The 14,590-nt window shown below is 35.7% G+C and overlaps 2 protein-coding genes across 3 annotated transcripts; both read left to right on the forward strand.

Annotated features, from left to right (window-relative positions):
* The first annotated feature begins 1,080 nt into the window (after positions 1-1,080).
* LOC133678012 (protein STICHEL-like 2) lies at positions 1,081-7,349 on the forward strand. 2 transcript variants are annotated; one of them, XM_062100160.1, is made up of 7 exons: positions 1,081-1,330; positions 1,521-1,618; positions 2,049-3,733; positions 3,814-4,033; positions 4,562-4,747; positions 4,883-5,101; positions 7,087-7,349. In XM_062100160.1, exons 3-7 carry the CDS (start codon positions 2,147-2,149, stop codon positions 7,128-7,130), a joined length of 2,256 nt encoding a protein of 751 aa, XP_061956144.1. In that variant the 5' UTR covers positions 1,081-1,330; positions 1,521-1,618; positions 2,049-2,146; the 3' UTR covers positions 7,131-7,349. The 2 variants fall into 2 exon arrangements, with proteins under 2 accessions (XP_061956144.1, XP_061956143.1); XM_062100159.1 differs by lacking the exon at positions 7,087-7,349 and adding an exon at positions 5,871-6,610 and having other exon boundaries at positions 1,084-1,330.
* Positions 7,350-9,142: 1,793 nt separating this feature from the next.
* On the forward strand, positions 9,143-12,272 carry LOC133678709 (pentatricopeptide repeat-containing protein At5g50280, chloroplastic). Its single transcript, XM_062101162.1, has 2 exons — positions 9,143-10,072; positions 10,719-12,272. The coding sequence occupies exons 1-2, from the start codon at positions 9,219-9,221 to the stop codon at positions 12,028-12,030; spliced, it is 2,166 nt and encodes a 721-aa protein (XP_061957146.1). The 5' UTR covers positions 9,143-9,218; the 3' UTR covers positions 12,031-12,272.
* The last annotated feature ends 2,318 nt before the right edge of the window (positions 12,273-14,590 follow it).

The following is a 14,590-nucleotide window of genomic DNA, read 5'->3' on the forward strand; positions in this document are numbered from 1 at the left end:
TAATTTGAAGAAAGATAAATCCTCCACGTATAGCAATAGTTAAAAGTTGTAGGCTAGTGAATAAAAAGGTAATTTAAAAAAAAGGTGTCTTTGATAAATTAAATAAATAAACATCAAAATTTGAGTTGAATTTTTATTTTTATTGTAATAAAAAAATTAATTTTACCTTTTTATAAATTAAACAAATAAACAACAAAAATATAAGATTGGCGTGGTTATTTTTGTTTTAAATTAATTTTTTTATATTTTAAATTATTAATATAAAAAATAAATATAATTTTAATTTATTTTTAAATAAAAAGCTACTGTAACCGTAATTACTTATCGGGAGTGCATGTATATTTCGAGTTATAACTTAAAAAAAAATATCAACTTAACCAAATTTAACCCAAATGATATTTCATGAAATTCAATAAAATAAAATTAAAATAATACTATTTTTTGAAAAAAGAACTTTATCATATAAAAAATAAAATTAAAAATTGTATTTTGGAATTATTTTTTTATATTTTTTAATAAATTAATATAAAAAATAAATTAAAAAGTATTTTAATATATTTTAAAATAAAAATAACTTTAAAAAAACAAAAAAAACAAGTGCAAAACAACAGTGTCCGAAACCAGAAGAAGCTGATTTATTTTACCCACACTGACACTCGGACCACAGATGCAGCCTTTTTGGCACCAACCACCAAAACTAACTGAAACGGACACAATATCCTATCGAGTGAAATCACTAAACCACCCTTCTAGTCCAACGAAGCCCTCTTTTCGAGACACAGGAGACCAGGGAGACTACAGAAGAGACAGCCAGTCTCCCCCCACCCCCGTCTGCTACCTCTGGCTTCTGCGTGCTTTTTGCCAAGATAGACAGAAGAAATATAATAATATAATTGCAGAATAGAACTTGAAAAACTATATAAAAAGAAAAGAAAGGAAAGCTTATTTATTCTCTTCTTTAAAATCAATATCAGCCCCCGCAGTCTCATTAATTACACTTACCACTTCTTACCAACCAGTTGCCATCACCTCATCAACATCTATCATCAATGCCATCTACTACCACAGAAAAATCAACAGGGTTCCTGTACAGTTGATACTCCCACAGAAAAATCAACAGGGTTCCTGTACTCCTGTACAGTTGAACTGCTACGTTATATCTTCTTCAAAGACATCGCCTGTCAAAACCAAGACGACCTGTTTTGTTGTGGGCTCTTCGGTACTCCGCCTTTTACGCTATTATTCAAGCATTTGCTAACTTCGATGTTTGAATAATTTCCATGGACGTTGTAGTAGCATGAATTACGTTTCCATTTAATTTATTTTCCAGGTTTGTTTTGGTTTTCTCAAACTTTGTCGTGTTCTTTTTTTGTTTTCTTACTTGTTCTTTATTTTATTTTCTTCCTTGTTTGAAATGCCCTCTGAATTCTTGATTCAATCTCGTCTTTCTTTCTTTTTTTAAAAAATAATAATCAAGGTTGATCTTTCTTACTTCAAGTCCTGCTATTATCTCTGTTTAGAAGAGCAATGGGATTGGCTTAACGTTTGTGCATGCTCTCCTGGCTGTCTTCTTCATCTTGATTCTCTTCTCTGTTGCGCTTCTTTTTGGAGGTTAAAGGTACCCTTTTTTATTCTCTTGCTTTTGACGTGGTTTGTGGATAGAATATGATTCGTTTTTGCATGCCGTTTTTAATTATTATGCGATTCGAACTTGTTTTCTCCATTCTCTTTTCTCACATTTGTTCATGCTGATGTTTATTGATGATAATTAAATTTATTTAGAATATCTTTTGACTTTCTGCATTTTTCCGGTCTATGTGGCTATGGGTTTATAGAGTGAACAGAAGATAAAGGGTATGATTGTCGTGTTTGGTCTTTGAAATATTTTGAGGTCCCCCCCTCCATCACCAGTCAGCCTCACTTTTTTCTTTTTTTAAAAAAATAATTAATATAGGCTTCATAATGTCCATGCGATGATGGGTTTTGGATATAGATAAGATATGAAGGTGTGTTTCTTATCTAGGATGTTTGGATTTTTGTTCTATCAGGATGAGATTACATCTCTCTATGGTGGTGGATCCTGAAATTTGATTCTGGAGTGGGCCAAAGGAGTTCATTTCTTATTCTTACTTTTTCATTTTGGAAGATGGCTGACGGGAGGCGACATTCAGTCGATATTCCCATAACAAGAACCCTCATAGCCCTCAGGAGAGTGAGGTCACTACGGGATCCATCAACCAATTCTATGAGCAAATTCTCTGCTTTGCTGGAAAATGCCACCTGGGAAACAAATTCCACCAAAGAAATATCTATACAGTTTGCCGATGTTTCCAAAGAAGGTCGCTTGAATCACACTGGTCTTTCAGGATGGAAAAATTTAGGTCTTGATGAACATCAGGAGGAACAAGTTGATAATTTTGATTCGCAATATGATATGGGAAGGTCCGAGTTAATTTTCCGTGAGAGTTCGGGTGGAGTGAAAAGTATGGATGCTCCTCTTAGGACCGAAAAGGTTGAAGGGGATAATTGTGAGAGAGAGGCTAGTGGAACTAAGTTGTTGAGTGAAGAATATTATGGCAGTCATAGGAACAAAGTGTTGGATTTGGTATGCTCCACACCTTTGAGCAATCAACTGGAGGACCGGGATTCAACTAGTGGACCCATTACAGGATCTCCACTAGGAGAAAGTATTGGCCGATCTGCTCCCAGACAAAAACCTCGATCCAAAAATCAAGTCAAGTCATACAGTGAGGAGGGTGACGTTTTGAGTCGTGCAGGTAGTCCATGCTTATCTGTCAGTGATGCTTTGTCCAGCCATAGCACGTCATTGTTTGCTAATGAAGAGACTGATTTCATGGTTCAAAATGACCGTGGATGTGGGATAAGCTGCTGCTGGACTAAAACCCCAAGACTCAGAGATTCAAATCCATATTCCGATGCAGAAGGCAATCCATTATTGTCCAGAGATGTAGCTGAGACAATTCCTCGTGGGAAGAGGAGCTGGAAGCACACTACAAATGAAACTCCTAGGAGTTTGAGTCAGAAATTTAGGCCAAAATCTTTTGATGAATTGGTGGGACAACATGTAGTGGTAAGATCTCTTTTGGGTGCCATTTCTAAAGGAAGGATAACCTCTTTATATCTCTTCCATGGTCCTCGTGGTACAGGCAAGACCTCTGCCTCGAGGATATTTGCTGCTGCCCTGAATTGCCTCTCACATGAGTACAAACCATGTGGGGTCTGCCGAGAATGTGTTGCGTTCTTTTCTGGGAGGAGCCGGGATGTGAAAGAAGTTGACTCCATGAGAATTAATCGGACCAAAGGGATTAGATCTCTTATAAAGAATGCATCAATGCCAGCAATTTCATCACGTTTCAAAGTTTTCATTGTTGACGAGTGTCATTTGTTGCATGAAGAGACATGGGGAACTGTTTTGAATAGCCTAGAGAACCTGTCGCAAAATGTTGTCTTTGTGATGATCACTCCTGAACTTGATATGCTACCGAGAAGTGCAGTCTCTCGGTCTCAAAAATATCATTTTCCAAAGATAAAAGATGCTGATATAGCCGGCAGATTGAGGAATATCTGTGTTGAAGAAGATCTTGACTTTGATCAGGTTGCTTTAGACTTCATTGCTGCTAAGTCAAGTGGTTCCCTTAGGGATGCTGAAATTATGCTTGATCAGTTGAGTTTGCTTGGTAAACGAATTACAATGTCCTTGGCCCATGAGCTTGTGAGTGCTCTCTTTTCTTGTGAATATTTACTGAATATTTCTTCTCATCGAATTAATAGAAATGATCATGTTATTGTCAGATTGGAGTGGTTTCTGATGATGAATTGTTTGATTTGCTGGATCTGGCTTTGTCATCTGACACGTCAAGCACTGTCATAAGAGCCAGGGAATTGATGAGGTCCAGGATTGATCCTATGCGACTTGTATCACAGCTGGCAAATCTCATAATGGATGTTCTTGCTGGAAAATGCCAAGATAATAGTTCTGAAGTCGGAAGAAAGTTTTCAAGGAAGCATGCTTGTAAGTTTTGTATAGTTCAAATATCTGTGCTGTCTTGCTTTGGAGAAAATTATCATTTTTAGCAACATCGATTTGAATGCTTTGCCAACGGTTATTTAAGCCCTCATTTAGTTTTGCATTCTTTCTGACTTTGCATATTGTCTTTGTTGCCTAAAGCCACAGCCACTGGTATGGCATGCTGAATTGCGCTAATGATAGTTTAGCAGTTCAATTAGTGTCCCACATAACTGCCTGGCACCAGTTTACTCATCAGTGACTAGTGACAATGTGCACAGACAATGGGCATGCATGGCCCCACACATGGCATTACATTGGCTGGTGCCATACTGATTTTTCGCCCATATGAAGATGATTAGCATATTACTGCTTGACTTCTAGCACATGATGCCTGTTTAAATTGGGTTGTTTTCAACTTCAAGATGAACATATTCTCCTTTTATTTTTAGCTGTATCATCTGCTTTATTTGTCACTATATGCATTTGCATATCTTTATTATATGCTGAAAGTTGCAAGTTTTCTTCTTACAGCTGAAGGAGACATGCAGAGACTCAGTCATGCATTGAAAATACTATCTGAAAGTGAGAAGCAACTGAGGATGTCAAAAAACCAAAGTACATGGTTAACAGTAGCTCTTCTGCAGTTGAGCTCGCTGGAAGCCTCTCCCATGGATGTGAATGATTCAAAGTCTTCAATGAGAAATGGACATGACCGAGGTCAGATGTTTACCATGGCCTTTTTTAGCATTCCATTCATCTAAGTGTATTCTCCCTCACTCTCTCATGGTTGAGAAAGTCCCAACTGTTTACTGGAATAAATTTTTCATGTAAAGTTAATTCTTGTGGATACAGATGGGGACTTTTCGAGCACGCCATCCACCGGGGAGAGCTTGAAGCATCTTGTCCTGCATTCATGTGAAGACAGGAAGTCGGAAAGATTGCAAGTACAAGGGGATTGTAAAGTGACATTGGATTCCATATGGAAGAGAGCTAGTGAATTATGCAAATCAAATTCACTCAGGAATTTTCTTAGGAAACAAGGGAAACTATCTTCTCTTCATTTTAATAAAGGTACACGCATGTGGTTTTTCTTTTTCAAGCTTTTGCATCCACCCTTACCATACTTATGTCATATAGAAAATGAAGAAATGGCCTTCCATGTGATTTGCTATCACTAGTCGACTTCCAAACAATGGATTCATAAGCAACCTTAATGTCAAAACCATATAAATAGTAGATTACACCATAGGAAGGAAGGGGGCGATTATCCAAATGATCTCTTGCTATTAAATAAACAGGTTAATTGATTGCTATTACTGAAGTTCTGAAACTTGCCTTCTTCCATGACCTGGCCCAAGGCCTTAGTCACAAGTTGAACGTGTCATTTTTTTTTTAATTTTGTTTTGGAAAAAAAAAAGTGAAACAATGTTTTTTTTAAAAAAAAAAGTTGACAGGGTCTCACTTGGGTTACAGGTAGACCCACTAGTTTGACTGGTTTCCCAAGGTAATTGCATAGCCAGTCCAAAAGGAAACGGGTCTCCAGGATGACCAGGACCCATTGACCTGGGCTGGGTTTCAGAACATTAGCTGTTGCAAAAATTTTCATGAAGCTTGTGTTCAGTGCGTCAGTTGCTTATATTTGCAGGTTTTGAAAGTTTCAATGGCGTCATTGCCATATTGATTGCTTTCTTCCTCCATCAACCCTGTAGATGTTGGTAGAATGTCTCATTTTTTGCTCAAAGGGTTCTCGTTAGCAGCTTGCTTGCTTATAAATTTGTTTGAAAGCATGGAATGTGTTTCTCTATCTTGCAATTGATAACTGAGCCATATTGCACTTTAGGTCTGGCAGTAGCTGAATTGGAATTCCATCATCCAAACTATGCATCCAAGGCTGAAAAGTCATGGAAGTTTATTGCAAGTTCACTGCAAACAGTTCTGGGTTGTAACGTTGAAATCCGGATCAATCTTGTAGTTTGTGCTCCTGTGTCAAAGTGTGCCAAACTAAGGAGGCTATCTTTTAGTTTGTTTGGTTGTTCTCGGATAACACGTCACAAGTCACATCCACCCATGGAATGTGGATGTGGAAGTGACTCCGACTACTCTGATCACATCTCTGAGAAGCCTATGATAAGGGAGAAAGCTATTTCAGCCTGTCCCTCTGATTGTGGATCTCAAATACCACACAGCTGTTATCACAAAGTGGAAGTAGGGAAGGCTTTAAGAAATAGTGAAGGTAATGTGCTGAGCATAGGGCCAACCTCATCTCACAGATCACTACCTAATGATACATCCCAAACACCTGGGTATGGGTTTCCTTCTTCAAAGGCTGGAGAAAGCGACCATGACTATACAATTTTCTCTGGTCGAGAGGCTGAGGATCAGCCGAACTGCTTTCCTAAAAGCCTTAGGCTGCCAAAGAAGTCTCGTTCTTCAGAGACTACTAAAGTGATTCGTATTTGTACTCATCAAGAAAACAAGCTGGCATTGTCTATCCCTGGGAAGGAATCTGTTGAAAACATGCACCATTGCCAGTGATTCATATTTATTAAGTGGCAACAACTACAACTCCACAATTGAGAATGGGTAAGAGCTCACCTAGCATCCAATCACACATGGACTTTACAGTAGTTAGCTATTGAATGCAATGTGTGCATGAGTATCTAAGGCCAAGCAAAGCAAGTTTTGGCAAAAAGACTGAGAATATATAAATTTGGGGAACTGGCAAGGGATTCTCCATTTCTTAAATAATGGAAGTTTTATTCCAAACATTCCCCAGAAGATCCATTTCCCAAACGATAAAGTAGTTTTCTAGTATTGGTAATTGGATGCTCTCTTTATTGGGAAATTTTCCATTTCTCTCCCAATCGTTTATCGTCTGCTTCAATCTGTCTTGTTCTTGTATTTAGTTATCATGAATTTGCTTACCACGAATCACTGTGAATATCTAACTTGAAGCTAGAAATATGACTGAGTTACCGAAATATTGGTGGCACACCATATTCTACTACATCGGTTTGAATGTTCGCTTAGTGAGTAAAGGTGTGTCAATGTTGCAGGTTTGGGAGCTAGCTCATCGGCAACAAGAATCATCTTTGGTTAGCTGGGTTCTTCCCTGTACCGCCGGGAAGATGACGGTACTTTTGTTCACTGCAAGGAGCTTCAAATATGCTTTGTGCATTGCACTTTTTTGTATGCATACATATAGGTTACAGAATGTCGTGCATGTCAGTGCTCCCTGTGAAATGAACGAACTACACATATATGCTCAAAGCTATGAATTCTGCAGTGAAGTATATCATAGTTCTTTCAATTTTAAGTAGTTTCAGTGTGTTGTTAATTCCAGATTTAGAGAGAAGCACAATTTGCAATCTATTCTTGGCTGATCAGTTGAGTGACATATTGCCATCACATGGTTCCATAAGGTTGCTAGATATGGCTGGAATTGTGAAAGCTTGGGAACATGCCATCAAATTCAAATTTCACTGTTTGCATGGCAAATAGTGAAATAAGGAGAGAAAGAGGAGAGAAAAGAGAGAGAAAGTGGAGGGCGAACCAAACAGTTTGGGCCTGGCCCAAACGGCTGGGTTCCGATTTTTATATCTGACCGTCGTGTTTGTTTCCCTTTCCTAGTTTTTTTTTTTTTTTGTTTCTAATCTAACTTCACATATTTCTATGATAATATCAGCCTCTGTTTATTTTTCCGATTTTTCGTAAAAGTATCATGGCAAATTAAGAGTTTTGGAGAATAAACATAAATTGAAAGAGATTTAGATGAAATAATATATTTTTTTGTATTTATTTTCTAAATATTATTATTTTCAAGTTATAATTATTTTATCTTGTTTTAGAATAATAACATTTAAATATTTCGTGTTCCTGACACTTCACAACTTAATATATAGCTTTGTTGTCAATATTCTAGCTCAACCGATCAATTCAATGATTAATTGTTGTATATAAAAATAATAATTTTATAATTTTTTTTAATATGTTTCATAAGTTAAAATTTCTTTTGTTTTAGTAAATTTAAAAAATAGATTCCAATTAAATACTTTAGAAGTTATTGTCCATATAACAGTTTTTTGTTTTTCACATGTCAATGAAAATCTATGATGATTTATTTTAAGTAGATTATACGAATGATAAAGTATATGTATTTATAGATTAGTGGGATAAATCTAGATCAAGAAGAGCTCTGATCACGTCGAATTAAAATAATAACTAAAAGAAAATTGAAATTTTTGATCTGGTTATTAAATCATGTTTAAATTTTAAATTTTTATAGGAGCTTTCTAGATGTTGTTTTTTCTAATTTGATATTTTTATAATTTTTAATATGAATGGATGAATCGACTAATTAGTCCTGAATAACCCTCTCCTGCCACAGAGGCCCAGCATGATTTTAGCATTTAGCAACTTGCTTGTCTTGGAGACTGTTATATTTAGAACGGGTTGATATATATGGGCCCACACCGAGCTCAATCACTATTCACCGTAATACAATTACTATTTTGTCATTTACAAGAAAAATTAATTAATTATTATTGGAGTAAAATAATATTTCCTATGAAATTTATTAGCCCATCTGGTACTAAGAAGAGACAATTCAGTTTTTTAACTACACAATAAAATAATTAAATTATTCTTAAACATAAAAATTATTTAACTTTGTTTTTTTAAAACACAATAAAATTACTAAATCAATTTTACAAGTAAAATTTCTTTAATTAACATACATTTTTTTTTATTTTGAATGTGGTTTATAGAATTTTATGACTCTGTTTGTTTTTTTATTTTAAAAAAATTTAAATTTTATTTTTTAAAATTAATATTTTTTGATTATTTTAATACATATTAAAAATAAATTTTTAAAAATTAAAAATATTATTTTAATATATTTATAAATAAAAACTATTTTAAAAAATAACTATAATCACAGTTACAAACACATTTAAGTAAAATTCACAAAGTTTCAAATCATTAAGTAGTAAAATGATAAACAATCTTGCATTTTTAATGAAACTCAAACGACGTGTCTGTTTTGAGGGGGGAAAACAGAGGGAAAAAAAAAGAAAAACTTGTGTAGTTGTCGTTTCGCCGCCTGGAAGGAACTACTTGTGGCTTTTATACGGAGAGGAGGGCGGAAGCAGCGTCCTGCCTCATCCAACCAAAAAGAAAAGGCCATGCCATGGCTGCTGCTGCCCTCACAAATCAGACCTCCCTTTCGTCTCCTCTCTTGTTTAACAATCCTCACCCTAATCCAAACTACTCGAAATCTCATCTTTCCATTCTCTCTAAACCCTCAAGACCATCATTTTCTCTCTTAGCAACTTCTCACTCTTCACCTGCCATTTTCCTTCCTTTTCTTGAACATGAAAAACAAGAAGTTGAACACCTAAGCACAACACAAACACAACAAGATGGTGATGGTGATGATGCTAATGAAGAGGACAAAGATGGTGTTGAAGAGGAGGAGGAGGAGGAGGAGGAGGAGGACTCTGTTGACCCAATTTTAAGATTCTTCAAGTCCCAGACTTCAACAACACAAGACCCTCCTCGACAGGGCAAATTTTCTCTCAAGAAAAACAGACGCTCCTCATGGCGCCTAGCTCCTCAGTTTGATTCAGACACTCTAAATGAAGAAAGCCCACAAATAGTAACTTCAAATTCTGTCTCCAGGCTACCTGATAGAGTTGTAGGAGAAATATTGAAACTTGCAAGGGAGTTACCAAAGAATATGACTCTGGGAGAGATATTGGGTGGTTATGAAGGGAGGGTTAGTGCAAAAGAGAGTGTGGAAATATTGGGGTTGATGGGAGAGGAGGGTTTATTAATGGGATGTTTGTATTTTTATGAGTGGATGGGGTTGCAAGAACCGTCTTTAGTTACTGCTCGTGCTTGTACTATTTTGTTTCCGATATTGGGTAGAGCTGGAATGGGTGATAAGTTGGTGATTTTTTTAAGGAATTTGCCTCAACAGAAGGAGTTTCTAGATGTTCATGTTTATAATTCCGCTATATCTGGTCTTCTCTGCTGTGGAAGGTATGTAAAGTGTGGTTCTCTTGTGTTTGTTGCTTTGGCTTTTAGTCTCATTCATGTGCTTTTGTATATGTTAATTTAGGGTGTTGATAATGAACTGTTCTTTGCGTAAGTTGAGTAATGTGGTTAATATTTATTGATTTCACAATCGAAAGTTCCAGATGTCTTGAGTCTGCTGCCAAATACAAAGACTTTTTGCTTTGTTTGGTGTTTGGGATATGTAGTTTTTACATGTTGCACAACCATGCTTCCCCACCCCCCCCCCCCCCCCTGTGGCGCATGTGTATAAAATAACCGGGATAATATCTTGTTAGCGTCTGCTTTTCTGAAAGTGAATCTTCTTTTGTGTAGTGCCTTCTAGGTTTTGTTAACTCTTTAATGTTTGCCTACTGATAGCCGGATGACCAATCATAAGCTGCCTTGAGTATTGACAGTCAGCTTGAATAGTTTGTTTTTCAGACCATGCTTTTCCTTGCATGTAGCTCTGAAATTATTTCATCAATCTCATTGCGCCCCAATCTCATTAATATCCAGGCTTAACTGTTGCCAATGCAACTCTGCATCTGGTTCGGTTTTCCATGTGAAAACAGAAATTTGATTTTGTTTTGCTGTAAGAGCTTTATTTTTAATGTCTGCGATCTTGTATCAGGTATAATGATGCTTACGAGGTGTATGAGGCAATGGAAGCATATAATGTTTCTCCAGATCACGTGACATGCTGTATAATGATTACAGTCATGAGGAAAAAGGGCTGTACTGCAAAAGAGGCATGGGAATTCTTTGAGAGAATGACCAGGAAAGGAGTCAAATGGAGTCCAGAAGTTCTGGGTGCTCTAATAAAATCGTTCTGTGATGAGGGACTGAAGAAGGAAGCCCTTATTATCCAGACAGAAATGGAGAGAAGAGGTATTTCTTCAAATGCTATCATCTACAACACATTGATGGACTCCTACAGCAAATCCAACCAAATTGAAGAAGCTGAAGGTCTTTATTCTGAGATGCAGGCAAAAGGCCTGAAGCCCACATCTGCTACCTTTAACATTCTTATGGATGCATACAGCAGAAGAATGCAGCCTGATATAATTGAGAAACTGCTGCTGGAAATGCAGGATGCAGGACTAGCACCTAATGCTAAATCCTATACATGTCTGATTAGTGCGTATGGAAGGCAGAAGAAAATGAGTGACATGGCTGCAGATGCGTTCTTGAGGATGAAGAAAGCTGGGATAAAACCTACTTCATATTCATATACTGCTCTTATCCATGCTTATTCAGTTAGTGGCTGGCATGAAAAAGCTTATATAACGTTTGAGAATATGCAAAGAGAAGGAATCAAACCATCAATTGAAACTTACACAACCCTTCTTGATGCATTCAGGCGTGCTGGTGATACAAAAACATTAATGGACATTTGGAAATTGATGATGAGGGAAAAAGTTGAAGGGACACGGGTGACATTCAACATTCTTCTTGATGGGTTTGCCAAACAAGGTCACTACATGGAAGCTAGGGATGTGATAAATGAATTCAAGAAGTTTGGCTTGCATCCAACAGTGATGACATATAACATGCTGATGAACGCATATGCACGGGGAGGTCAAGACTCAAAGTTGCCTCAGCTATTGAAAGAAATGGCCACTCTCAAACTAGAACCTGATTCCATTACTTATACGACCATGATCTATGCATATGTCCGAGTTCGTGATTTTAGGAGGGCATTCTTTTATCACAAGATGATGGTGAAAAGTGGTAAGGTGCCAGATGCCAAGTCCTACCAAAAGCTTAGGGCAATATTGGATGTAAAAGCTGCAATAAAGAACAGGAGGGACAAGAGTGCTATACTTGGTATAATTAATAGCCAAATGGGTATGTTGAAAGTTAAGAAGAAAAGGAAGAAAGATGAGTTCTGGAAGAACAAGAAAAGGCATGTGAGGGCTCCTAATGTTTCCCATGATAAATAATAGCAATTCATGGGGGCTTTGTAGTGAGTTCTGGAAGAACAAGAAAAGGCATGTGAGGGCTCCTAATGTTTCCCATGATAAATAATGGCAATTCATGGGGGCTTTGTAACATAAGTAAAGCTAAGTTGACCGACGTTGGCCTTTTTGTAGAGATGATATATCTTCTATTTGTCGTAATTACAGGCTTTCCTCCAAAAAAGTTGGGATTTTGAATATTTTTTGTGATGTTTTTGTTGGATCAATATTTAGTACTATCTGCAGAAAGAAAGAATTGGCATAACGAAGATCGTCATGAACATAATCATCACCAGGAGTCATATAATCCTTTATGAAACATCATTAAGAATGTTTGGATGTAATGGACGTTTTCAAGTCCCAGATGCTGATGCTGGTAATTCACTCTCCATGCTTTTATGGCTACTTGAGTTTTTCTTTCATTTTTCACTAAATCCCCTGTACAAAAATGTTTACTACCTCCAAAGAGAATGCGTGAATTTCTGATGTTGTGTCCCCATGCATTGTTTTATCGTTTTATGCTTACTTTTAATCAGTAAATGTTTCTTTGAAGTAAAAATCGCCCTTTAAAAATGACCTAGTATATATCCAGAACATGGTAACGATCATGATGTTAGTTCCCTCCTGACGTAGTAGTGTTCATGCGTCTATGTCGCCTCTTGTATCTTCAGTGAGATGGTAGATTAATTTCTTTTCCATTGGAACGTATCCAATTTTGATTTTGCATCAGTTTCTGAAGTAGTTTCATTTTAGATTAGATGTGGATGAAAAACACCGCAAGACAAAATTAAGTGAAAACAAGAGTGCACGTTGCTCACTTTGAAGGGCTCAGTCGCAGCTTCCATTTCACGATAAATCACCTGTACACTGCAAAAAAGGAAGAGAAACAATGAACAAGTGCACCGGAATTGGAATGAGCTTGTAAAAAACGCAGCAGTCTGTAAAGTGTAAATGATGAAGATACCATGTCAATAAATAGGAGAAGTAAATACAAGTCATAGTTAGAAGCAGTGGTAGACAACTGAAAAGCAACTAACAGTATCTACTTGCAATTTAAAGGTTCACATGGTTTATGGCTTGTTCATTAAGTGAAGAAGCATGATTCTTGCGTCCATATTCCCTGTTTATTTCTTATAAACCTTTGACTTTTGATCTAGCGCTACGAGGTTCACCCGTAGTTACAGTTCTTCTTCTTTAGTTAAGTAAGAAATACAATTTTTTAGGACCCATCATTTATTAAGGTTGTGCCGCAGTTTTATCAAAAGCTATATTGTACTACTTCTCCACGCAATGGAGAGTTTCATCTCCACTGTTCACTTAAGTGAATAGTGGAGTCACTCTCCACTGTTCCGGCTGAATTGGGTCCAATCCAACGTTAAATGCATTGAACCGGGTTCAACTCGGTTAAAAAAAATCAATTTTTATTTTTTTTAATTGTATTTTATTCGAAAAATTAGAAGGAGATCGCTTAATGATGTAGCATTTGCAGAATTTGATCGCAAACCCAATTATGTTCTTGCCGGGTCAGACCCAGTTAAAAAAAAGTTAGTTTTTATTTTTATTTTTAATTGTGTTTTATTCAAAAAATTAGAAGCAGATCTTTAGATGACTTAACATTGCAGAATTTGATTGCAATCTCAATTTTGTTCTTGACGATATTTTCACTTAATGTTATTGCGTGCTTAAAAAACCATGAAAAATATAGTTTTTGTTGGATAGATTTCGTACGTGATGAAATTGCACATAGTTTAATAGAATAAGAAAAAAATATTTGATATCAATATTATTTATTTCATAATGTAATAACAATAGTTAAATCTACATTATTTAAATTAAAAACCATTAATATTAATATATATATTTTTTAATTATTTTATAAACTCAATTTGAAAAGCATTCTTTTAACCAAATACATTAAACTACTTTTTGTTCAACCTCAATTTCAACCACGGTTTTAACCAAACATATATTTTTTCAAATCAACCTCAACTAAAAGTACCTTTTATAAAATAACTTTTTTTAAACCACAATCATAACAGCTACCGTAATACCAAACACACTTACGGGTTGATTTATTTATTTTTTCAATAAAAACAAATATTAGGGTGATGTAAAAGTTTTTTAAAAACAAAAAAGAAATTGAGATTCGGGGTTGCTGATTTGATTGAATTTAATAAACTTAGATAATTTAATAATATGATAAAAAAAGTGAAAAAAAACAATGAAAAAAAATTTTTGATTCGAGTTCATCTGGTTAGCATGTTAAATTTGTAACTTAATTACGACACCTAGTAACTCCGGCAAAAGCAAATTAAATAAAATTATTAAGTTCATTCATCAAACAATCTATTGTCGAAGGGTAAAATTGAAAAAAATATTTTTTTTTTAAAAAAAAAGAAACAACGAAAAAACCTAAGTTAAATCAAGTTAACATGCTAGTCTTGTGATTATGAGTATATGATTGAGATAAATCCATAAAAAGAAAACAAAAAAGCATGAAGACCAATTCTTAATCAATCACTAAGGATCAAATTTAAATAAAAAG

This window comes from Populus nigra, chromosome 18, assembly GCF_951802175.1.
Source record: "Populus nigra chromosome 18, ddPopNigr1.1, whole genome shotgun sequence".
NCBI lineage: Eukaryota > Viridiplantae > Streptophyta > Magnoliopsida > Malpighiales > Salicaceae > Populus > Populus nigra.